General features: G+C 44.0%; 1 protein-coding gene across 4 annotated transcripts in view; it reads left to right on the plus strand.

Moving 5' to 3' along the window:
• TMEM63A (transmembrane protein 63A) overlaps positions 1 to 25,715 on the plus strand; it is an 88,231-nt gene that overhangs the window by 61,612 nt on the left and 904 nt on the right. For 3 of the 4 annotated variants that reach the window (XM_056568511.1, XM_056568512.1, XM_056568513.1), the window contains 12 exons: positions 2,759 to 2,882; positions 3,910 to 4,043; positions 4,144 to 4,281; positions 5,594 to 5,747; positions 7,963 to 8,069; positions 8,265 to 8,351; positions 8,430 to 8,492; positions 8,761 to 8,923; positions 18,574 to 18,679; positions 19,792 to 19,959; positions 21,181 to 21,293; positions 23,302 to 23,364. In XM_056568511.1, coding sequence (XP_056424486.1) covers positions 2,759 to 2,882; positions 3,910 to 4,043; positions 4,144 to 4,281; positions 5,594 to 5,747; positions 7,963 to 8,069; positions 8,265 to 8,351; positions 8,430 to 8,492; positions 8,761 to 8,923; positions 18,574 to 18,679; positions 19,792 to 19,959; positions 21,181 to 21,293; positions 23,302 to 23,364 — 1,420 coding nt within the window. Of the gene's footprint in view, positions 1 to 2,758; positions 2,883 to 3,909; positions 4,044 to 4,143; positions 4,282 to 5,593; positions 5,748 to 7,962; positions 8,070 to 8,264; positions 8,352 to 8,429; positions 8,493 to 8,760; positions 8,924 to 18,573; positions 18,680 to 19,791; positions 19,960 to 21,180; positions 21,294 to 23,301; positions 23,365 to 25,329; positions 25,426 to 25,715 lie in introns of all 4 variants that reach the window. The other variant, XR_008891732.1, reaches the window with a different exon arrangement.

The following is a 25,715-nucleotide window of genomic DNA, read 5'->3' on the forward strand; positions in this document are numbered from 1 at the left end:
GGAAACAGTGGACTGTGGTCTAGGAGCTTAGACCCTTCACCCCCTTTGACAATCCCAATGGCACCCGATGGACTCCACTATTTCATGCCGTTCCTGCCACTATAATATATGTTGTGATGGAAGCTCCAACTGCTGTTGAAACTAGTGCAGGTCTGACGGTGTGATTTCTAAATGCTGTCATTTGCTGCCACTAGATGGCAGCAAATGACAGCATTTAGAAACCACACCGTGAGACCTGCACTAGTTTCACCAGGTGGTTTCTAAGTGCTGTTATTTGCTGCCATCTAGTGGTACATTGTATGTTCACACTGCTAATTGGAGCTTCTTCCATCAGCAGGTTTTATCACCTTTGGGTCCTATTCACACTGGGGTAATTAAATTAATTTCTGCATGGAATCCACGATTTACAGCCTTCCATTATTTTTAGTTGGCATCTGCACCATAATTTTTTTCTGGACGTTTTCACCCTAAGCTTGAATCCCTCATTTGGTAGCGAAGACATACAAAAGGACAAATTTACCTTAAAAAATTAAAGGGGTACTCTGGTGGAAAACTTTTATTTATTTATTTATTTTTTTCTAAATCAACTGGTGCCAGAAAGTTAAAATGATTTGTAAATTACTTCTATAAAAAAAAAAAATCATAAGCCTTCCAGTACTTATTAGCTGTTGAATACTACAGAGGAAATTCTTTTCTTTTTGGAACACAGAGCTCTCTTTTGACATCACGTGCGCAGTGCTCTCTGCTGACATCGCTGTCCATTTTAAGAACTCTCCAGAGTAGGAGAAAATCCCCGTAGAAAACATATGCTGCTCTGGACAGTTCCTAAAATGGACAGAGATGTCAGCAGAGAGCACTGTGTTTCAAAAAGAAAATAATTCCCTCTGTAGTATTCAGCAGCTAATAAGTTCTGGAAGGATTAAGATTTTTTAATAGAAGTAATTTACAAATCTGTTTAACTTTCTGGCACCAGTTGATTTAAAGAAAAAAAAAAGTTTTCCACCGGAGTACCTCTTTAACCAAAATCTGTAACATACTAAGTGAAAATCTGCAGCATGTGAACATTTACCTTACTGTACTGAATCGTAAAATAACAATTACAATCATTATACCCTGGTATAATAAAAACATGTGCATATGTTTTTATTTATTTATATATATATATATTTTTTTTTTATGGTGGACACTGTGTAAAAAGTTAATTTATTTCTGAATTATTTAAATTATGAACAATTTTCAACCCAAATTCCAAATCTGGATTCACAAATTCTCCTGTATTTATCCATTCTGCAAATCTGAACCCATTAGAATCCATCATCCTGTTTAACTTTAAAGGGGGGGTCATCCAGGATTAGAAAAACATTCAGAAATAGCACCTCTCCTGTCTTCAGGTTGTGTATGGTATTGCAGCTCTGTTACATTGAAGTGAATGGAGCTAAGGTGTAATACCACACACAACCTGAGGACAGGGGTGGTGCTGTTTTTGGAAGAAATTAGCTCAGTTTTTTCTATACCTGGATAACTCCTTTTGAGGGTAGGGTCAAATGTGGCTTATCCACAGTAGATACGCTGTGGATCCTCCTACAAGGTGTGCCAGGCTGAGGCACTTTAGCAACTTGACCCTGCCTCCTTGACACTTGGCTGAGAAATAAAAATGCCATCAGCTCCAGGAACGGTAATCAGACTAATAATCTAGAGCAGTGTTTCCCATACAGAGTGCCTCCAGCTGTTGCAAAACTACAACTCCCAGCATGCCCAGACAGCCAAAGGCTGTTCAAGCATGCTTGGGAGTTGTAATTTTGCAACAGCTGGAGGTAACCTGGTTGGGAAACACTTATCTCAAGCCTAGATTCTCAATCAGTGGGGCACAAGTCTCTAGGAGGCAGCACTGTGAATGCTTATAATGGTGTTTCCCAGCCAGGGTGTCTCCAGTTGTTGCAAAACTACAACCCCAGCATGCCCAGACAGCCTTAGGCTGTCTGGGCATGCTGGGAGTTGTAGTTCTGCAATAGCTGGAGGCACCCTGGTTGGGAAACACTAGCTTATAGTGTTAGGGGTAATTTGAAGTAATTTGTTTGAGTAGGGGTTAATAGTCTTAGATATAGATTCTGAACAACCCCTGGAAGTTATGCAAATCCATTAAATCAGGTCAGGTAGTAACTGCTTGGAGTTATAATAATTTATAATAATAATAATAATTATACTTATTATTATTATAAATTATTATTATTATACATTATTATTATTATTATTATAAATTATTATTATTATAATAAATTATTATTATAAATTATTAATTAATATTATTATTTATTTATTATTAGAATTTATTAATATTATTATTATACACATTTTCTTCTTATTAATAATAAGCAATTATACAATTTTTTTTATATTTGGGAAACACTAGCTTATAGTGTTAGGGGTAATTTGAAGTAATTTGTTTGAGTAGGGGTTAATAGTCTTAGTTATAGATTCTGAACAACCCCTGGAAGTTATGCAAATCCATTAAATCAGGTCAGGTAGTAGCTGCTTGGAGTTATAATAATAATAATTTATAATAATAATAAATATACTTATTATTACAAATTATTTTTATTATTATAAATTATTATTATACATTTTTATTATTTATTAATATTATTATTTATTTATTATTAGAATTTATTAATTATTATTATACACATTTTCTTCTTATTAATAATAAGCAATTATAAAAATGTTTTAAATATTTTTTTACATTTTTTTTTTCTTGTAGGACAAAAGCTGAAAAGAATTTGGCGTATTTCATCAAACTGCACAACAAAACTGGCGAATATGTGTTTATTAACCCCAAGCCATGCGGACAGTTCTGCTGCTGTGTAATGCGCGGGTGTGAGAGGGTAGGTACCCATAGTGGTCAGTCTGCTTCCTAAAACCACTGATAGAATGGGGCGTGTATGTATGTGTCATAGGGCATTTGCTTATTTTCAAAAAATCATAAGTAATAGCAAGAATTTTTGTTTGTGTATTTAAATAGTCTCTGCACCAGTGTTCCCCAACCTGTGGCCCTCCAGCTGTTGCAAAACTTCAACTCCCATCATGTCCTGACAGCCTTTGCAACAGCTGAATAGTCACAAATTGCTACACTTTCAGCTAACACTTTTTTTTTGTGTGGAGAGTTGGGAGCACATACATGGAGGGCAGCCTACACGGGCTGTAGATAGGGAGGAAAGCACACAAAAGGAAGTGGACAGGGGAGAGTCATATGGAAGTGTAAGGAGAAAGCAGCTGCTGAGTACATCCTTCCCTCCCCCACATGCAGCAATGTTTAAAGGGGTATTCCAGCCGAAGACATCTTATCCCCTATCCAAAGCAGCAGGGACTCTGTGTTTCCGGGACTGGAGACGTGACGTCACGTCATGGCCCCCTCGTGACATCACGGCACGCCCCCCCCTCCATTCATGTCTATGGGAGGGGGCGTGACTGCCGTCACGCCCCCTCCCATAGCCATGAATGGAGGGGGGTAGCGTGACGTCACGTCTCCAGTCCCGGAAACACAGAGAGTTTCTGAGACTGGAGCCAGGTCCCAGCGACAGGGACCCCCACGAACAGACATCTTATGCCCTATCCTTTGGATAGGGCATAAGATGTCTTTGGCCCGAATACCCCTTTAACACTAAAAGTGTCCTATCTGATGAACTAATCTTATGTTTCCCTGAGTAGTGGCTAAATGGTAGGAAATTTCGAATAAAGACTATTTACAATGTTGCATTGAGGAAATAAAAGAGCAAAAAAAAAAAATTTCTGTCCAAATGTGTTCATAGTCTTTAAGCATAGTTACTAGCAGGTGAGTTTTATTTTTATGTTAGTATATGGTCATATTTCTGCTTTTTACTAATGTAGTTGTACATGATATTTTTCGTCCAGATTGAAGCTATTGAATATTACACCGGAAAAAAGGACAAGCTGGATCAGCAGTACGCATCTAAGCTGGAGCAGGCACGTAATGTGCCCCTCGGAATCGCTTTTGTGACTTTTTCCGATAAGTCCACCGCGACCTTGTAAGTCTAGCGTTTAAGGATATATATATATATATATATATATATATACACACATACGTACATGTGTAAAGCCGTTGTGTAAGATTTCATATTTCCTTAGCATCGTGAAAGATTTCAACGCCATCCAATGTCATCAGTGCAAATGTGCTACGGAGCCGCAGCCATCGAGCGTCAGCAGACATCTTCGTACCGCCAAGTGGTCGGTGACCTACGCCACCTATCCGGAGAACATCTCGTGGTGAGCTGGGTGCTCCTAGTAAATAACATATAGAGACAGTAAATGATAGTGCCATCCTATGATACGCCACTTACCATGCTCAGTTGAGCTACACGTTTATGGGCCTAATTGTAAAATCTTTAACATGGCCCGAAACCTACTATGTGCTCTTTGTCATGCTAATATAATACCTCTTAAAGGGGTTATCCAGGAAAAAAACTTTTTTTTTTATATACCAATTGGCTCCAGAAAGTTAAACAGATTTGTAAATTACTTCTATTAAAAAATCCTAATCCTTTCAGTACTTATGAGCTGCTGAAGTTGAGTTGTTCTTTTCTGTCTAAGTGCTCTCTGATGACACCTGTCTCGGGAACTGTCCAGAGTAGAAGCAAATCCCCATAGCAAACCTCTTCTACTCTGTGCAGTTCCCGAGACAAGCAGAGATGTCAGCAGAGAGCACTGTTGTCAGACAGAACAGAACAACTCAACTACAGCAGCTATTAATTATTGGAAGGATTAAGATTTCTTAATAGAAGTAATTTACAAATCTGTTTAACTTTCTGGAGCCAGATGATATAAAAATGTTTTATTTTTTCCTGGAATACCCCTTTAAAGGGGTACTCCACTGGCCAGCGTTTGGAACATTTAGTTCCAAACGCTGTGCAAGCGCTGCTGGGGTCGGCCATGCCCCCTCAATGCAAGTCTATGGGAGGGGGCGTGGCGGCTGCCACGCCCCCTTCCATAGACTTGCATTGAGGGGGTGTGGCCGACACCCACAGTGCGCACACAGCGTTTATAACTAAATGTTCCGAACGCTGGCCAGTGGAGTACCCCTTTAAGTGGCCGAGGGTTATTTGGGACCTCACAGGCATAGGGGCCTGGGTGCAACTGCTACTACTACAGCCCAAATAGCTACATAGCAACAACTCACATATTCAGCCATTTGCTCACTTAATTTAAAGGAGTACTCCACTGGCCAGCGTTCGGAACATTTAGTTCCGAAGGGGGTGTGCGTGCTGGGGGGGTGTGTCGGCCGTCACGCCCCCTCCCATAGACTCTCATTGAGGGGGCGTGGCCTGACGGCTCGAGGGGGCATGACAGACCCCCCACAGTGCGCACACAGGGTTGGGAACTAAATGTCCTGAATGCTGGCCAGTGGAGTACTCCTTTAATATTCAGTAGTCACTAGTAGTCACCAGCTAAAATGTAGTGGTGATGAACATGGCTGCTTTATTTAAAATTAAAATAAATAAATAAAAGTCACAACATGTGTATGTAAGTTATGTCTGGTATTGCAGTTACTGTGGTTTCATTTCCTTTTTTTGTCTCTTAGGGAGAACCTCTCGGTGCAGGGAGTAAAATGGTGGGCGCGATTCGTGGGGATTAATTTTTGCCTTTTCATTGTGTTATTTTTCCTCACAACGCCATCTATTATAATTTCTACAATAGACAAGTTCAATGTCACCAAGCCCATCTACTATCTGAATGTAAGTAACTTCCGTAGCCTCCGGAATGTTCTGGGAATCTAAGATGAAAACCCTCCACACTAGAGTAATATAGACATAACATAGGATTGATGAGGATCGGCCTGGTCTCTATCTTAGGGCGGTAAAGGAAGAAGCGGGAAGGACTGATCCTGAGCATAGACAGTTTTCTACTATTTCATTCAGTATTTTCATGTGAACATTTTTCCAGAACTCATAGAGAGAGCCTGTGAGACATATTGGCCCCACTGAGTTTTAGAGAAAGCCTGTGAGTCCTGCTTCCTCCACCTTATAAAAGCCTGTGAGTCCTGCTTCCTCTACCTTCTTATAAAAGCCTGTGAGTCCTCCTTCCCTTGTAACCACTTGTATACATAGCTGTCAATCATTGTGTGTAGGCAGGGGAACAGGGCTCACAGGCTTTCTCTATGAGTGGGTGGGGGAAGCAGGACTCACAGGCTTTCTCTATGAGTGGGTGGGGAAGCAGGACTCACAGGCTCTCTCTATGAGACTTTCTCTTTTTCCGTAGGTGGGTGGGGATGCAGGACTCACAGACTTTCTGTGGGCAAGCGAAAAAGGGGTGGGCGGGAGAAGCAGGACTCACAGGCTTTCTCTATGAGTGGGTGGGGGAAGCAGGACTCACAGGCTCTCTCTATGAGACTTTCTCTTTTTCCGTAGGGGGGTGGGGATGCAGGACTCACAGACTTTCTGTGGGCAAGCGAAAAAGGGGTGGGCGGGAGAAGCAGGACTCACAGGCTTTCTCTATAAATGGATGGGGAAGCAGGGCTCACAGGGTTTCTCTATGAGTGGGTGGGGAACAGGACTCACAGGCTTTCTCTATGTGTGGGTGGGAGAAGCAGGACTCACAGGCTTTCTCTATGTGTGGGTGGGAGAAGCAGGACTCACAGGCTTTCTCTATGAGGCTTTCTCTTTTTCCGTAGGTTGGTGGGGATGCAGGACTCACAGACTTTCTGTGGGCAAGCGAAAAAGGGGTGGGCGGGAGAAGCAGGACTCACAGGCTTTCTCTATAAATGGATGGGGAAGCAGGACTCACAGGCTCTCTCTATAAATGGATGGGGAAGCAGGTCTCACAGGCTCTCTCTATAAATGGATGGGGAAGCAGGACTCACAGGCTTTCTCTATGACTAGGCAGGGGGAAGCAGGACTCACAGGCTTTCTATGTGTGGGTGGGGGAAGCAGGACTCACAGGATTTCTCTATGAGACTTTCTCTTTTTCCGTAGGTGGGTGGGGATGCAGGACTCACAGACTTTCTGTGGGCAAGCAAAAAAGGGGTGGGCGGGAGAAAAGGACTCACAGGCTCTCTCTATAAATGGATGGGGAAGCAGGACTCACAGGCTTTCTCTATGACCAGGCAGGGGGAAGCAGGACTCACAGGCTTTCTCTGTGAGTGGGTGGGGGAAGCAGGACTCACAGGATTTCTCTATGAGGCTTTCTCTTTTTCTGTAGGTGGGTTTGGATGCAGGACTCACAGACTTTCTCTATGAGTGGGCGGGAGAAGCAGGACTCACAGGCTTTCTCTATAAATGGATGGGGAAGCAGGACTCACAGGCTTTCTCTAGGACTAGGCAGGGGGAAGCAGGACTCACAGGCTTTCTCTATGAATGAGTGGGGGAAGCAGGACTCACAGGCTTTCTCTATGAGTGAGTGGGGGAAGCAGGACTCACAGGCTTTCTCTATGAGTGAGTGGGGGAAGCAGGACTCACAGGCTTTCTCTATGAGTGAGTGGGGGAAGCAGGACTCACAGGCTTTCTCTATGAGTGAGTGGGGGAAGCAGGACTCACAGGCTTTCTCTATGAGTGAGTGGGGGAAGCAGGACTCACAGGCTTTCTCTATGAGTGGGTGGGGGAAGCAGGACTCACAGGCTTTCTCTATGAGTGAGTGGGGGAAGCAGGACTCACAGGCTTTCTCTAGGACTAGGCAGGGGGAAGCAGGACTCACAGGCTTTCTCTGACAGCACTTAAAGTGAACCTCCAGTCTTTTAGTGGCTTTTATGAATGACTATAATCCTGCACTATGTGTCATTTTTCTAAATAACTTTGATTTCGCTTTACTGAGCTCCAGTTCTCCCTGCAGCATATAACTCTGCATTAGGAGACGGCACTTTTGCGGTAGGGGGAACGGGAGCTCTGTAAAGCTACTCCGGCGCCAAATTCTAAATTATAATAAGTTCTTTTTTTTATTATTATGATTTCCTTGCAGAACCCAGTGATCAGCCAGTTCTTCCCCACCCTCCTGCTGTGGTCGTTTTCTGCATTATTACCAACCATTGTGTATTACTCCACCCTCTTTGAGGCCCACTGGACAAAGTAAGATAATTTCCAAAAAAGCGTGCCTCCAGCTGTTGCAAAACTACAACACCTAGCATGCCCGGACAGCCGTAGGCTGTCCGGGCATGCTGGGTGTTGTAGTTTTGCAACAGCTGGAGGCATCCTGTTTGGGAAAACACTGATATGTCGAAGGCTATTTGTACCCTTGCAACTATTTATTGACCTTTTTTACAGATCTGCAGAAAATCGTATCATGATGCACAAAATCTACATCTTTCTCATCTTCATGGTGCTGATTTTGCCGTCGCTCGGCCTGACCAGGTAAGTAATTCCGTTCTCTCCTGGATTACACCTTTTCACTGCGTCAAATTTAGGAATTTACACTATTTTATTTTCCAGCTTAGACGTCTTCTTTCGGTGGCTGTTTGACAAATCCATGGACAACAGTCGGATCAGGCTGGAGTAAGTATGGAGGATTGAGAACATGGCGTCGGCGCCGATATCGCAGTCTTCTGCCATGTGATCACTATGGGGGGAGATTTATCAAAACCTGTCCAGAGGAAAAGTTGCCCATCGCAACCAATCAGATCGCTTCTTTCATTTTTAACAAGGCCTCTGCAAAATGAAAGATGCGATCTGATTGGTTGCTATGGGCAACTGGGCAACTTTTCCTTTGCACGGGTTTTGATAAATCTCCCCCTATATCATTTTTTTGTCGCCTCCTTCTCAGATGTGTCTTCCTGCCGGATCAGGGCGCCTTCTTTGTCAACTACGTCATCGCTTCTGCGTTCGTTGGGAACGGGATGGAGTTGCTACGTCTTCCGGGCCTCATCTTATACACTATACGCATGATAATGGCCAAATCCGCTGCAGAGAGACGGAACATAAAGCAGGTACTTGTCATTCTACAAAAGGCCTAAAGGGGTTGTATCACAATAACAACCCAAGGCCATAAACCTTATTAGGGTATGTGTACCTCTTAGGGGGTACTGGCCCCCCTTCCCCCTGTGCAGCACTGGCCCACGTTCCATAATAAAAGGGAAGTTTTCTTTAAAGGGGTACTCCACAAGTTCCAAACGCTGTGTGCGCACTGTGGGGGGTCGGTCAAGCCTCGTGCTGTCAGGCCACGCCCCCTCAATGAAAGTCTATGGGAGGGGGTGTGAAGGCCAACACGCCCCCTCCCATACAATTGCATTGAGGGGGCGTGGCCTGACACCACAAAGGGGCCCCCAGCACGCACACCACCATCGGAACTAAATGTTCTGAATGCTGGCCAGTGGAGTACTCCTTTAAATTAAGTGAGCTGTATATGTGAGTTGTTGCTATGTAGCTATTTGGGCTGTAGTAGTAGCATTTGCACCCAGGCCCCTATGCCTGTGAGGTCCCAAATAACCCTCGGTCACTTAAAGGGGTATTCTAGGGAAAAAAAATTTTTTTAATATCAACTGGTGCCAGAAAATTAAACAGATTTGTAAATTACTTCTATTAAAAAATCTTAATCCTTCCAGTACTTATTAGCTGCTGAATACTACAGAGGAAATTATTTTCTTTTTGGAACACAGTGCTCTCTGCTGACATCACGAGCACAGTGCTCTCTGCTGACATCTCTGTCCATTTTAGGAACTGTCCAGAGCAGCATATGTTTGCTATGGGGATTTTCTCCTACTCTGGGCAGTTCTCAAAATGGACAGAGATGTCAGCAGAGAGCACTGTGCTCGTGATTCAGCGAGCCCTGTGTTCAAAAATGAAAAGAATTTCCTCTGTAGTATTCAGCAGCTAATAAGTACTGGAAGGATTAAGATTTTTTTATAGAAGTAATTTACAAATCTGTTTAACTTTCTGCCACTAGTTGATATAAAAAAAAATATATATATTTCCCAGTGGAGTACCCCTTTCAAATGCTAATGAGTAAATTCAGACTGAAAACAGATGCTCGGCCACCATCACCCTATGTCTATGGCTTTAGAGCCCAATGATGATGCACTTTTGTGGACTGTGTTTTTTGCTCTTATTTTTTCTCAGTTGTTGTTGCTGATTTTCTCCATCATCTTCTATTAAAAAAATCGTAATCCTTCCAGTACTTATCAGCTGCCGTATGCTACAGAGGAAGTTCTTTTTGTTTTGAATTTCCTTTCTGTCTGATCACAGTGCTCTCTGCTGACACCTCTGTCCATTTTAGGAACTATCCAGAGGAGGAGCAAATCCCCATCCATAGCAAACCTCTCCTGCTCTGGACAGTTCCTGACATGGACAGAGGTGTCAGTAGAGAGCACTGTGGTCAGACAGATAGGAAATTCAAAACGGAAAGAACATCCTGTGGATCATACAACAGCTGATAAGTACTGGAAGGATTGAGATTTATTTATAGAAGTAATTTACAAATCTGTTTAACTTTTTGGCACAAGTTGATTTAAAAAAAAAAGTTTTCCAGTGGAGTACCCACGTAGCGGATATGCAGCATATTTTGCTCCAGATCTGCTGTTGGGTATTATTGAGATCAATGGGTAGCAAAATCAGCTGCATAAAATATGCAGCAAAATATGCTGAGTATACGATACGTGGGAAGTACTCTATGGGTAGGGTTACACGTGCCGTATTTTTTTGCATATTTTCTGCAGCGATTTTGCTACCCATTGATCTCAATGGGTAAGAAAATATGCAGCAGCGAATGTGTGACACTTTTCTTTCTCTACTTTGGAGAATCCCTACCTCCTGGACTTTCTTGGCAGCACTATAAAATCTCATTTAGTGTAGCCACGGACCCCAGGAAGTGAAATTTGTAACCCCTTAAGGACAATGGACGTAAATGTACGTCCTAATGCGTTGGTACTTAACGCACCAAGGCGTACATTTACTTCCTGTACATGACGCGAGCATCGGACCGCTGCTCGCATCGTGCACGGCAGGTCCTGGCTGCTATCAGCAGCCACGGTCCTGCCGGTAATGGCGGACATCAGCGATCGCACTGATGTCCACCATTAACCCCTCAGATGCAGTGATCAATACAGATCACGGCATCTGCAGCAATGTGAGCGTTCCCTTACCTTCTCCGGCTGTCATCCTAGGGTCTTCTCCTCTGGTCTGACATCGAGCAGAGCAGAGAAGAAGATGGCCGATAAAACAGTTCAGTATATGCAATCTAATGATTGCTATAAATAGACCCCTATGGGGACTATAAAAGTCTAAGGAAAAAAAAATTGTAAAAAAAAATGTGAAAAGCTCCTCCCCCAATAAAAATTAAAATTGCCCCTTTTTCCTATGTTATCCCAAAAAAGCGTCAAAAAAAAGTTAAGCATATTTGGTTTCGCCCCATGCGTAAATGTCTGAACTAAAAAAAATAATGTTAATGAAAAAAAAAAGTCCAAAGCTGCTGCTTTTTTGTCACATTTTATTCCAAAATAAATTTAAAAAAGCAATGAAAATGTTACATATAGACAACAGTGGAACCGATAAAAACTGCAGATCAAGGAGCAAAACATGAGCCCTCATACAGCCCCGTATACAGAAAAATAAGAAAGTTATAGGTGGACAAAATAGAGTGATTTTAAACATACTAATTTTGTTAAATAAAGTTTGAGATTAGCAGAACTACAACTCAGCATTAGAGCTAAAATTCCTAATAGAAGCAGTACAATAATAAAAAAGTATGTAAACCTGGGGATTCGTATTGACTCACAGAATAAAGAAAACATATATCCTTTCTCGGTCGCTCTTCATTGGGGGACACCTATATTGACTGGTATATGCTCTTGCCACTAGGAGGCGCTGACACTAGGAAAAAAAGTCAGCTCCTCCCTGGCAGGATATACCCGCCCACTGGAAGTGAGGTAATCAGTTTTAGCTAGTGTCAGTAGGAGGCAGAGACAGGTCTGGGAGCTCCAGAGACCATGTCTTTTTTATTTTTAATTATTTTCTAGTAAGGGCTGTTGTTCCCCTTTTTCAGGTAGGAGATCAGGAGCATGGAGCTACCTGTTCCCCCAAATGCGACAAAGGGGCACGGAACATAAGAGTATGACCCATCAACCCCTTATCGCCAACAGCCAGCGCCTGGAGGTTGTACCTTGGGTCCGGGTCCCTCACTTGCCCCTGCTCGCCCGCTATCTTAGCCTGGTATGATACAGTGTGGCCGCTGGTTGAAGACTTCAGGGTGAGTATAAGAAGATGGAGCCATGGGTGAGTATGTACTACAACCCCCCTCTCCCTGCCTCTTGCTCATCCAGGGGTCCCCTTTCTCTCATGTGCCCAGCTCCTCAGCCGCCATTACACGTGGCTGTGCTGGGCCGGACCCCTCATGGCCTCTGGTGCCATTCTGGAGGAGACAGTCTGGTGAACCTTCCCTCCCCCCTCTTTGGGCCACGCATTTCTAGCCCACATGTATTGCGGCTGTTATCTTCACTACGGCCGGAGACTCTATGCCGCTGCCCCAGTTTCAGTCTCTGGGGCAGAGGGTCTCCGGTCCCGCGTGGCTGCCCGCTTACCACATTCTGCGGCCTGGCCCAGTGTCCTGGCTGCGTTATTTCTTAGGCTGACCAGAGACCTACAGCTGCAGGCAGCGGGTCTCTGGTCCCACGTGGCCGTCCACCTTCTCAGTGCGGGCCCATCAGCCCGCTAACTCCTTCTGCTGCTGCCAGGCGCAATGTCCTGGCAGCATTCTTTTTGGGCTGACCGGAGACCTACAGCTGCAGGCAGCGGGTCTCCGGTCCCACGTGGCCGACTTCCCTCAGTGCGGGCACACCAACCTGCATACTGCCCCCCCATGCAGCCGGGCGCTTCGCCGGTGGGGGGGAGGAACTGGCTGCGTCTTTCAGCCAGTTCCCCAGCCCCCTTCCTCTAATGACCGCAGGTCGTGCGGCCGGCGCCCCGTTCATGCAGCTGGGTGCCACATTTTACCACAAGTCCTTCTAGTCTGAGGCCGGCTCCGGGGGCGGTGTTCTTCCATCATGCCCTCCCTTCTGCGCTGTCTGTAAAAGTAAAAAAAAATAAAAAATTATATATATATATATATATATATATATATATATATATATATATATAAAATCATCGGTAATTGATTATGCTCTACATAATCTTGTTAGTCCAATAAAAAAGGTATTACAAGATACTGCAACTACCGATGATTTTGCTTTTTGCATCACTGGACTAATACGGCTACTCCTAACTAATCTATATATATATATATATATATATATATATCTATCTATATATATATATACATATATACACACACATACACACACACACACACATATACATATATTTTTTTTTTTCACCACTGGTCAGTCAGACCATTTGGTGGTGTTTGGCGCCCTCTTGTGGGCATCAATTGTATTGCACCCTGGATTCTTCAATGCTTCTTGAGCTCCCCCTTGTGGCAACCAAGCACTATTACAACCTTGGCCTGTCACATCTGTTTTTATCAGTTTAATATCTGCAGGGTTCCTTTTGTAGGGACGGAATCGGGGGCCACTTTATTCCTTCAGTCACCCTGTACGGTGGCCTGCGTTGGTATGGATTGGTCCTGATGTCGATATGTCAGACAGTAGTCTTGTCTGTCACTCATCTCTCAGCTGCCACGTCCGCTCTGGCACTCTGGTACCCCACTGCTGATGCAAGGTGTCGGAAGGAGTGATCCGTTGTCTACTATGGACCTATACCAGTATGCCAGACAGTGGTCTGCATGGTCTCCTCAGCCACCTGTCAATCATCACTCAGCTGATGTATCTGAGGCTGGAGTCCCGGTACCCCACTGCTGTGGAGGTGTACGAAGATGTGTCCCAGCGTGTCCTATGGACTCTAGACAAGGTGCAGGGATACATTCCGTGGCTCCTTAGCCTCCCCCGATCTCCCAAGGTGGCGGGGATACTATCGATGGCTCCTAGGCCTCCCCTCCCTTCCACATGCTGCAGTGGGGCACAGTGATCGCCTATCTGGCTGTCCCCTTTTATACAGCTCCTGGAAGTGTACTTGTTCAGCCAGACTGTTGTCTGCACGGGCTCCATCGCTGTCAGTCTCCCATATGTGGGCTGCCGTGGGCTTGGTCAGGTTTCCCGTACCTCTCTGCTGGTATAAGGACTCTGGTGAGGATCCCTGCAGGTACTCGGGACTGATGACAGTCAGCCATACTTCCGTCTGCTGGGTCTCTTACACCGTCAGGTGTATACCCCACTTACTGTAGGGGGGTTCGATGAAGTGTCCCTGAGTATTCAGGAATCCTATACCAGTCAGCCCGATGGTTGTCTGCATTGTCTACTACTACGTCGAGTCCACTACCATACACTTCCCACACTGTGGACAGTAGCTCAGGTTATCCACTGCCAAGGTGTAGTTACGAGTGAATCTCCCCATGTTGCTCCATGGGCTCTATACAATACACCACATACTGATTCGCAGGGTCCCCTCCTTTACCAGGTTCCTCCCTACTTGCCTGCCGCTCTCTAGGCTTAAGGCTGGTAACCCACTTTCTGTGTGTGATTCTGTCTACAGCACCCGGTGTGGCCATGATCCCTATGCCAGATAGCCAGACTGTGTCTGTATGGTTTTCTACCCCACCAGGTCACCTTCCCCATTCTTGCCGCTCCCGCGGTTACAGTCCGGTGACTAATTTTCCAGGTGAAGATCCAAAGAGAGTCTTGGTGGTTTCATTGGATCTTTTATACTTGCCGGTCAGACTGTGTCTGCATGTTTCCTGCTCCACATACATCCTTCATCCCTTGCATCTGTGACAGCAGTCCTGGTGTGTGGCGCCATTTGGAGCTGGGGTGTGAGCGTTTCCTGCAGGTTCCATGGACTTTCACAGAGCAGCACTCTCTGTTCCTCTTTGTAAGGGTGCAATGTTGGTCTGCTAGGGTCATGGTTGTGACACCATGCTGACGGACTTTTGAATGTCTACGGTTTCTTTCGCATCTGTAGTCTTGGTATCCCTCTACTATTGTTCGGTAACTATGTCCGTGTCCCTACATATTCTAGGCCACTCTGCACGTGTCTCTGAGTCGTCCTTCCCTTTTTTCTGTGGGGGTGCGCCTCGGGCCTTCCTGTGATCTTGTTTCCACAGGTTTAGGCAGTCAAACTCCTCTGCTCTGGCATGGGGCATGATGGGGTGGCACAGTCGGTTCAGCCCCCCCCCCCCCCCATGCCTCCAGGTATCTGTCCTAGGTTCCTGTCCAGGGTGGTTCACATGCCGGCTCTATTTCCTTAGGGAATGACCAGAATGGCTCCGTTGATGCCCTTCTAATCCAGGGTTACACCACGTTGAGGTGTTCCTCTCAAAGCTTTGGGTGTGTGCGTGCTTCTTCCTTCCATTTGTAGTCAGGACTCAAATTAGCTCCTCCATTCCTTGATATGTTGTTGCAGGGTTCCTGGGACTACGTCCACCCAGTCCTTTGCGCCCTTAACTTCAGGCGGCATTTCACTGCCTATAGTATAGTCCTATTGTACCTGGCGCATTTTGATCATCTCCCTTCCACAGGGGGTAAAGGGATCAGGGAGCTTGGCATGGTCTCGGCCTGGGTTTCATAGCGACCACCCCTTGTTTTCCCCTCCTCTATATAGGTGGGATACCTGGCTGGGCCCTTGTTTTTTTCTGAGAGCAATCAGCTGAGCTGTGCACTTTTGTAGCCTGGCTCTCTTCAGGTTTCTTGGCTATCTACTGCTGCTCATACAGACTTGGCGCTCTCCTCTGTTGGAGGAGTTTATGTGATCTTGTATGGCTCGGCGACAGCCGGTCTAGTACCGTCTGTTGTTTGGGTCCTGCCATTGCTCGATTACTTCCTCGGTGCAATCTCCCTGGAGGGGTTTGTTCCTCCTTCCTTGTCTGTGTAAGTTGCGTTACACTGACACTACAGTCTTTTGGAGTAACTTTCCCTTTTGTTTCCCCCTCCGTTCCTGTCCTGACGGGATGTTGCTTCGGTCCGCTCAGACCGCTGGGGTTCATGTCTGGTTAGTCTCCATGTCTTGGATACTATCCTAGTATGTTGTTGTGGTGTGTCTTCTTTTCTAGGTCGGCCCTTCTGGTTCTTTGGGCCTTACTGATGGTTGTGGTCTCTACTTCTCCGCAGTCCCGTTTGTGGGGCCGTATTCCTGTACTGCACTTTTTCTTGTCTAGATGTAGAAGCTTGTCACCCGGAGGGTTTTGCGGACGTTGGGTTTACTTACTCTACAGGTGTACATCTTTCAGATGACCCGGGTACCTTAAGTTCCCATGTCGGACACTCCGGTGTTCTGGGATGCCCCTTTTCAGGGCATTCTGCTCCCTTTTTGATTCCTTGCGTCTCCTCCTTCGTGGGTCAATGTACTCCCGGGGCGGTGGGCGTTCCGGTCATCCAGATTACTCTACTCAAGCTTATTTCGCCTCCCAGGTGCTTGCTGCGGGCCCCTGAGATGGAGGTTTTTTGTCTACAGCTGTTCTGGTCATCAATTTTCTGCACCAGGCCTCTCCGCAGCCGGTCTCCATCATTCTTTCTTTTTTCCAGTGTCTTTCTAGTCTCCACCTTCCGAACTCGCCTCTTGCTCAGGTGTATGCTGCTCTCCCTGGTGTTTTTTCCGCCAGGGGTTCTCTTGTTTGTGCCTTTTTCCATTTTTGTTTCCAGCCAGGCTAGCCCTCTGTCTGGTTCTGTGTTCCTTGGAGTTGTTTCCCACCTCCTCCCGGGATGGTTCCGGCCCCTCTGGCTTCCTAGTTGACCTTTTCTTGTCTCTCTTTCTGCACCATAGCTTTGGAGTCTTTACATAGGACGGTCTCTTCCTTGGCATCCTAGTCCTTCTCCATGGACAGGGGTTCTGCTGGGAGCTCAGTTTGTGGGCCTAGGTTGTCTCTGCCCGGGATCTCGTCCGCAGGCCTTGTGGTCGAGTGGATTCGGTCTCTGGACTGATTCTCCTTTTGCTGTTCATTGTTTTTTCCCTCCCTAGGGGACTGTGACTGAGAAAAGGAGATTTTTTTTATACTCACCGTAAAATCTCTTTCTCGTATCCTTCATTGGGGGACACCGCACCCACCCATAATCTTTTCCGGTTATTGTTTTTTTTTTATCCGGGATTCTTTTCTAGGGTCCTTCGGACATATTTCTTTGTTGGCTTCTCCTACTACTTTGTGACAAAACTGATTACCTCACTTCCAGTGGGCGGGTATATCCTGCCAGGGAAGAGACGACTTTTTTTTTCGAGTGTCAGCGCCTCCTAGTGGCAACAGCATATACCCGTCAGTATAGGTGTCCCCCAATGAAGGCTACGAGAAAGAGATTTTACGGTGAGTACAAAAAAATCTCCTTTTGTTACCATAATGGGTACAGCGTGAATACGAAACCTGCTAAAATGTGCTAAATTGCAGTTTTCTTTTCAATTTCCTCACACAAATAATAATTTATTTATTTTTATTACAAAGTACAATTGGTTGTGCAAAAAACAAGCCTTCACATGGGTCTGTGGATGAAATTATAAAAAGAGTTATGATTTTTAGAAGGTGAGGAGAAAAAAACAAAAATGCAAAAATAAAATTGGCCTGTTCCTTAAGGCCAAAATGGGCTTGGTCCTTAAGGGGGTTAAAGGTTTACTCCACTGAAAACATCTTATCCGCTATCCAAGGGATAGGGGATAAGATGTCAGATCGCCGTGGTCCCGCCGCTGGGAACCCCTGTGATTTCCGGGCAAGCAGCAGCTGTGTCCGGAACACAGAAGCTTGCAGCTTCCGCATTTGTGATGTCATACCACGCCCCCTCCATTCATGTCTATGGGAGGAGGTGTGACGGCTAGTACATAGCCGTCACGCATAGGGGATAAGATGTTGTCCTTTAAGGCCAAAATGGGCTTGGTCTTTAAGGGGTTAAGGTAAGCAAAATGTAATACTTCCTGGACATCCTTAGCAGCACCTAGTGGGATTTTATACAGTGCTGCCTACGGACCCTAGGAACTAAAATTTTCATGTAAGCAAAATTTAAATCCTCTGTGACGTCCTTGGCAGCACTAAATGGGATTCTACATAGTTCTGCCTATGTACTCTAGGAAATTGAATTTTTAGGTAGGCAAAATTGAATTCTTCCTGGGCATTCTTGATTGCATTGAATAGACTTTTATATAGTGCCGCCAGGGACTCCAAGAAATGTAATTTTCGGATAAACTAAATTTAAGTATTCCTGTAAATCGTTCATTGCACTTTCATGGATTTTACATAGTGCTGCCAAGGACTCCAGGAAATGACATTTTCAGGTAAGCAAATTTTTATTCTTGTCAGACGAGTTCCATGGCAATGAGCTGATCACAAACGGTGTCCTTAATGGTGATCAGCTGTAATCTGTGGGGAAATCTGTCAGTCAGTGTTAAATTTCCAAGCAGCGCCACTCCAGGAGAAACCAGGCATTACACAGTGCCCATTCTTATGAATGTGGTGTTTGTGATTACCGGTTTTCCAGAGTGAATGGCGCTCTTCAAAAACGGAAAAGAGTTGTACAGGATTATACAATTTAATTTGGGTGATAATTTGGTGTAAAATGGAAAATAATGACATTCGGATGAGATGTAGATTTCCGCGTACTGACGCTTGTTTTCTGTCCTGCAGCACCAGGCCTTTGAATACCAGTTCGGAGCCATGTACGCCTGGCTATTGTGCGTGTTCACGGTTATTACCGCCTACAGCATCACCTGCCCCATTATTGTGCCATTTGGTAAGTGCCAGCACAGTCTTTTAGGACATTATTTACAGTGCAGATTAATCGTTGTTACAGATACAAATTATGTGCGTTTTTTTCTTTTATATTATGTATTTATTTAGTATTTTTTCCTAATATTTGTAAACATTTTATTTCACTTAATTGCTCTCTCTTTGTCCAACCCCAGTGTTTCCAACCAGTGTACCACCAACTGTCGCAAAACTACAACTCCCAGCATGCCCGGACAGCCTTTGGCTGTCCGGGCATGCTGGGAGTTGTAGTTTTGCAACAGCTGGAGGCATCCTGCTTGGGAAACACTGTTAAAGGGAACGGTTGGGAAACACTGCCCTATAAGGAAGGGGTTAAAGGGTACCTTTCATCAAAAAAACTTTTGATATAGTATAGATTAATGTATGCAGAATAACTTTCCAATTGCATGCTATTAAAAAATATGCTTCTTTCTATTTAATTTTCCACTTTGAAAAAATGACCACTAGGGGGTCTTCCTACCAGTCCTGGCGGCAAGCCATTTTTATAAATTTCTGACTCATGCTTGTGTCCTAAATCTCAGACTGCAGCCGGGACACAGACAAGCTCAGCACTGCTTCCTGCCTGTCAATCAGACAGGCAGGAGCCAGCACTGTGCTCAAATAACAGCAGGGCATACTCCTGACTCTGTCTTACTGCATGCCCTCATTCATTTTACTATCTGAGCTCCCATCTTTCTTCTCTCTGCACATTTGTAAACAGAGAGGAGAAGATTCAAAGTGGCCAGCTGAGCTTGTCTGTGTCCCGGCTGCAGTCTGAGATTTAGGACTCCAGCATGAGTCTGAAATCCATAAAAAGGGCTTGCGGCCAGGACTGGTAGGGTGACCTCTAGTGGTCGTTTTCTCAAAGTGCAAAATGAAATAGAAAGAAGCATATTTTTTAATAACATGCAATTGTAAAGTTATTCTGCATACATTAATCTATAATATATCAAAAGTTTTTATGATGAAAGGTCCCCTTTAAAAATATAAATTTAATTCTCTTTTAGATTGTATTCGGATATATAGATGTATATAGTATATAGATGTAGTGAGGCAACAATGGGGTCATGGATTCATATACATGTTTTTTGTCGGCAGGTTTGATCTACATGCTGCTGAAACACGTTGTGGACAGACACAACCTGTATTACGCTTATCTGCCTACGAAACTGGACCGGAAGATCCACTTCGCGGCTGTGAATCAGTCCCTGGCCGCTCCCATATTATGCATCATGTGGCTGTTTTTCTTCTCTCTTCTTCGAATGGGTATGAAGCTGTTTTTTTTTTCTTCCATGTCACCTGACATAGTGGAGGAACTCCAGGTTGTACATTGACGCCAATTATATTATTTTTTGGTAAATTATAAGAGCGGCCATCTTGCCTGAGCTGTTTTTAATTTTAGAACTAAGCTTTTACAGGAGGACCCATAGACCTAGACGACAATAGAAAGGAGCTGTCCCATTCACGTGAATCGGAAAAGTTACTGTGCATGCTCTGTGACCTTTTCAGAGGTCATTGTAAAGCAGCAGTCCCCATACTCTGAACCTCCAGCTGTTGCACAACTACAACTCCCAGCATGCCCGGACAGCCAAAGGCTGTCCTGGTATGCTGGGAGTTGAAGTTTTGCAACAGCTGGAGGTCCGCAGTTTGGAATCCGCTGTTCTAGAGGGAGACATAGGTGACAAAAGAGAGACGCTGTCCCAATTACACAAACTGGAAACGTTACTGGGCATACTCCATTACCTTTTCAGAGGTTGTGGTAGCAGAGTGTGATGAGGACAGATGTTGTTACCCTAGGGGCAGATGGCATTAACCCCTTGTATTCGTGACGCCAGGGTGTGGTTTAGCGCACATTACAGAAGTTCCGCATCAGAACCTTCAACGCGGAATTCAGATTCCACCGAAAGAATAAACATATTCGTTCTTTTAGCCGGAATGGGCAATGAAAAGCTTATTAGTCAATGGGACTTTTATTTCCGCCACAAAAATCAGAGCTAAATATTTAAAGGCATCGGATTCCATAGTATACATGGGATCCTAAATCCCATATGTGATGATAAGGAGGAGACTGCCAGGAAGGGACCTGTACAGAACAGAAAGTCTTAGCTCAGTTTTAGCCCTAGTGGCCAGAACGGAAACTGCAGGATTTTAGTATTATTTTAAAATATAGATAGTAAAATGAATAAAAAAAATCACCAAAAATTCTTTAAAAAATGTGGTTACTATAAACACTTAATTTAAACAATAGGTAATTTTACTAATGGGAGTTGTAGTTTTGCGAATTCATATAGCAGACACATGCATAAAAAATATTGTAATTTTTTAATTTTTTTAAATAACCTTTTTCTAAGTGGCAGCCATATTGAAGACACGTACTTCCTGTATGTCTGTATAAATTAGGGCACCTGCAGCTGTTGCAGAACTACAACTCCCAGCATTAGACCTAAAGTTCCTAATAAAGATTTTTTTTTCTTCCTATTCCTTCAGGTTTTAAAGGCGCTACGCTTTTCACCTTGATTATATTGCTAATAACCGTCATCATCTGCATCTCGTATACCTGTTTCGGCTGCTTCAAACACCTGAGTCCTATGAATTACAAGGTGCGTCTCCGATGCAGAATGCCGCCGCTCCGCTACCGCCGCTAGTTTCTTCTAATGATATCGGCGGTAAAACTTTTCTTTAGGCCGTGTTCACATGTCACAGTTTTGTTGCATTAATGTATAATGACAGTAAAGAAACACTGCAGTACCGCCACAGTCCGGCAGTGCAACCGCAGCATGTGAACACAGCCTAGTTTATAATTAGGGGACGGGCAGGTCTGAGCGGTTGTTTAAACTGGACGTCCCATTTATAGGGAGATAGTCACATATGTCATTTTAGTTTCAGTAATAATAAGGTTTGTTGTTTTTTTGTTTTGTTTTCTGTAAAAATATTGTACCGGTCATTTATTTATTAAAATTAATTAAATTAATATATATTTTTTTTATTTATGAAATTTTTTATTTATTTAATTTTTTATTTATTTAATTAAAATTAATTACCGTATATACTCGAGTATAAGCCGAGTTTTTCAGCACGATTTTTCATGCTGAAAACTCCCCCCTCGGCTTATACTCGAGTGAACTGTGAGGGGTGGCTTGGCTGTGAGGGGATGGTCCGGGCCAGCCATCTTTGGCCATCTATGCTGTAGGGACCATCTGGTGGGGAGGGTTAGTCGTTCCGGGCTGTCCATCTTCACCGGGAGGCCCTCTTCTCCGCTACGGGCCGGCCCCGAACTAGTGATGCTGCATTGACGCCACCGCGCAGTGACGTTCATGCGCAGGGACATCACTGCGCGGCGGCATCAAGGCAATGTCACTAGTCCGTGGCTGGCCCGGGGCGGAGAAGAGGGCCTCCCGGTGAAGATGGACAGCCCAGAACGACTAACCCTCCACACCGGACAGTCCCTGCAGCATAAATGGCCAAAGATGGACGGCCTGGACCAACTCACCCTTCCTTCCCACCAAGAAACTGGGGTGGTGAGTAGAAAACAAAAGGGGGGTCTGGATGATGATGATGGCCGCAGTGGTCTTTAACCTCCGGACCTCCAGATGTTTCAAAACTACAACTCCCAGCATGCCCGGACAGCCGATGGCTGTCCGGGCATGCTGGGAGTTGTAGTTTTGCAACATCTGGAGGTCCGCTGGTTGAAGACCACAGAAAGGGATTGACAGGCGGTGATGATGAAGGGGGGGGGGGGATGATGACGGCGGTGTTAATGACGGGGGTCTGGATGATGACAGGGGGGGGGGATGATGACATGGGGGGGAATGATGTATTTCCCACCCTAGGCTTATAGTTGAGTCAATAACTTTTCCTAGGTTTTTGGGATGAAATTAGGGGCCTCGGCTAATATTCGGAATGGCTAATACTCGAGTATATACGGTAATTGATTATTTAAATTAAAATAATAATTGATTATTTATTTATAAACTGTATGTCTGTGTATACTGTATGTCTGCTTAGACCTGTTTGTCTCCAGCTGTTGCAAAACTACATCTATTTAATTTAAATTAATTAATTAAATTAATTGATTATTTATTTATAAACTGTATGTCTGCTTAGACCTGTTTGTCCCCAGCTGTTGCAAAACTACATCTCTCAGCATGCCCGGACAGCCGTTGGCTGTCCGGGCATGCTGGGAGTTATAGTTCTGCAACAGCTGGAGGCACGCTGGTTGGAAAACACTGGTATAGACGATGCTTTATGGCAGCTGCAATGAATGTGAGTTAATAGACACCTAATTCCCCATAGAATACAAACACTATACACACAGATAAGCCCCAGTATAGAGCTCCTGTGTCTGTATAGTGTTTGTATCCCGTCCCAATCACAGTACGGTACAGTAGAGCTGTGTCGTTCATTCACCCTCAAATGGTAATGAGATGACTCTGCCTATCCTGCCCCAATCTACACTGATCTGCCAGACATAGATGTCAGCTCGCTCTTCATCAAAGGTTTTCGTTTAACGTTCACACAAAACATTCTGCTCCAGATACTAAGGTGTCATTCCCTTTGTTTGTTAAGTGAAGCCTTATGTACTCTGCTTTATGTTTCCTTTATATCCAGATACTTGAATCTCTTCCTGGAACAGACACTCCGGCTGAAGAAGAAGTCCCCCGGAAATTACCTGTAAGCATCAGAAATGTTCGAAATGTTTAAACCATTCCTCACACCCTGGTGTACATGTACGGTACAGTTGGGAGGTACTTACCGCCCCCTATTGGGATGCCTGTCCCCATTACATTGACAGCATAATACATATAACTGCAGTGTATTAACCACTTCCCGCCCTAGGAAGTATGGGTACGTTCTGGGGTAGGGGGGCAGCTTTGGAGTGGGAGCGAAGTGTGAACATGCTTTGTACGCGGTGGCCCCCGGCTGATTTCAGTAGCCAGGGGCCGCCGCATGCGAAGATTGCCGATGCCGGCTATTAATCCTTTAGATCTTCGCAGTTAAAATTGACTGTGGCATCCTAAGAGACATTTAAATAGACGTTAGTGATGAAGTAGCTTGTATTGTGCCTCTCACGAGGTGAACACTGGGGGGGGGGGCGTTTGGGGTATCTGTTCTCACAACAACTGAAGACCTTACCTGCACGTCTGTGGGTGCCTACAGAAGGCAGGCTCTATCAATGGAGTGTAGATCTCAAATTTCTCCCAAAAAAAAAAATAAAAAAAAAATAAATAAAAAATTTAAAAATATATATATATCCAAATAAATTAAACCCCCTTCCATATATTAGTTTACACCCTTTTTCCCATTTAAAAAAAATAATAATAATGTAATATAATATTACTGTGATTTGTGTAAACATAAAAAAAAAATACCAAATGCCAGAACTACAGTAATTTGACCGCATCAAAGCCCAGAAAATAAATGGAATGAAAGGCAATCAAAAAGTCAGAAATATACTAAATTGGAACCGATAAAAATTACTAAACAAGTCTATAAGCGGAAAAATAAAATAGAAAAGTTATAGGGGTAAGAATAGTGCTTAAAAAATATTTTTTATTTATTTTATAAATTTTTTTATTTTTTTTAAACTAGCAAAACATGACCACCTATCATTGTAGTCATGGTGTCCTGAAGAATCAAGATACCATGTCCGTTTGACCACATGGTGAATGGCGTAACAAAGGCGTATTCTCACATTTTTTTCAAATGTCATTAGTATTTTTTGGGGGGGGATTTGCAGGCTATCCTTACAAAGTAAAATTTGTCCCACATAAAACAAGCCCTCATGTGGGTCTGTAGATGAGAAAATTGAAAGAGTTATAGGGGGAACTTTATCAAAACCTGTGCAGAGGAAAAGTGGAGCAGTTGCCCATAGCAACCAATCTGATCGCTTCTTTCGCTTTTAAAAAAGGCCTCTGAAAAATGAAAGAAGCCATCTGATTGGTTGCTATGGGCAACTGCTCCACTTTTCCTCTGCATAGGTTTTGAGAAATTCCCCCCATGGTTTTTAAAAGGCGAAGAGAAATAAAATAAAAAAAATGAAAACACAAAAATAAAAATTTGCTGCATCATTAAAGAGACACTGTCATTATGAAAAACTTTTTATATGTTCTAGTACTACTGATTAGATTACCTTTTTAAATATACATTTATTTAAAATTTTTTTTAATTTTAATAAAAAATGAAAATAATCATCACTAGGGGTCATCTGTCTTTATGCAGACAGACTACTCTGTATTTTGCAGCATACTGGATACCGGCCGTAAAGTGTGTTGGTATGTTGGGTTGTAAAACTCTGTTTTAGAGCTGTGTATTCTCCAGCTGTGTGTCTCCAGCTCTTGCAAAACTACATACAAAGGATGTGTGGGCATGCTGGGAGTTGTAGTTTTGCAACAGCTAAAGGCAACACTTCTCTAACACAGTGCTTTACAAACACTGCAGCTCCAGCTGTTGCGAAACTACAACTCCCAGCATGCTTGAACAGCCAAAGCTTTCTCTGACTCCTGAATGACAAAGAAGCTGATCAGACATTCAGGAGTCTGTAAAAGCTGAATGACACACATAGTTACAGTTATGTTGTTTAGCATCCAGCTTTACTAGGAACAGATAGAAAATATATGAATTAAAACTACTGTGCAGTGATTTGCAGACTGCTCTAAGACTCAGAGCAGATGAGTCATCACAGTGAGGGAGAGAGATGGACACGCCCCTCCACAAGGCAAGAAGACAAAGCAAGTGAGCAACATATAAATGCTATTTGTTAGAGATATATAGGTCCTAGACACATAAAAATGATATGTACATGATCAGGATTAGGTACTGAGTAACATATCACTTTCTTTTTTTTTTTTGCACTATGACAGGTACGCTTTAAGGGCATTAAATTTAAAGTAGCGATCAGGCGATCACATGTCTTAATTGTATCTGTAGGATTATAAACACTTTTTAAACTGGCCACACATTGCAGTAGGGCAGTGTTTCCCAACCGGGGTACCTCCAGCTGTTGCAAAACTACAACTCCCAGC

This window comes from Hyla sarda, chromosome 3, assembly GCF_029499605.1.
Source record: "Hyla sarda isolate aHylSar1 chromosome 3, aHylSar1.hap1, whole genome shotgun sequence".
Lineage (NCBI taxonomy): Eukaryota > Metazoa > Chordata > Amphibia > Anura > Hylidae > Hyla > Hyla sarda.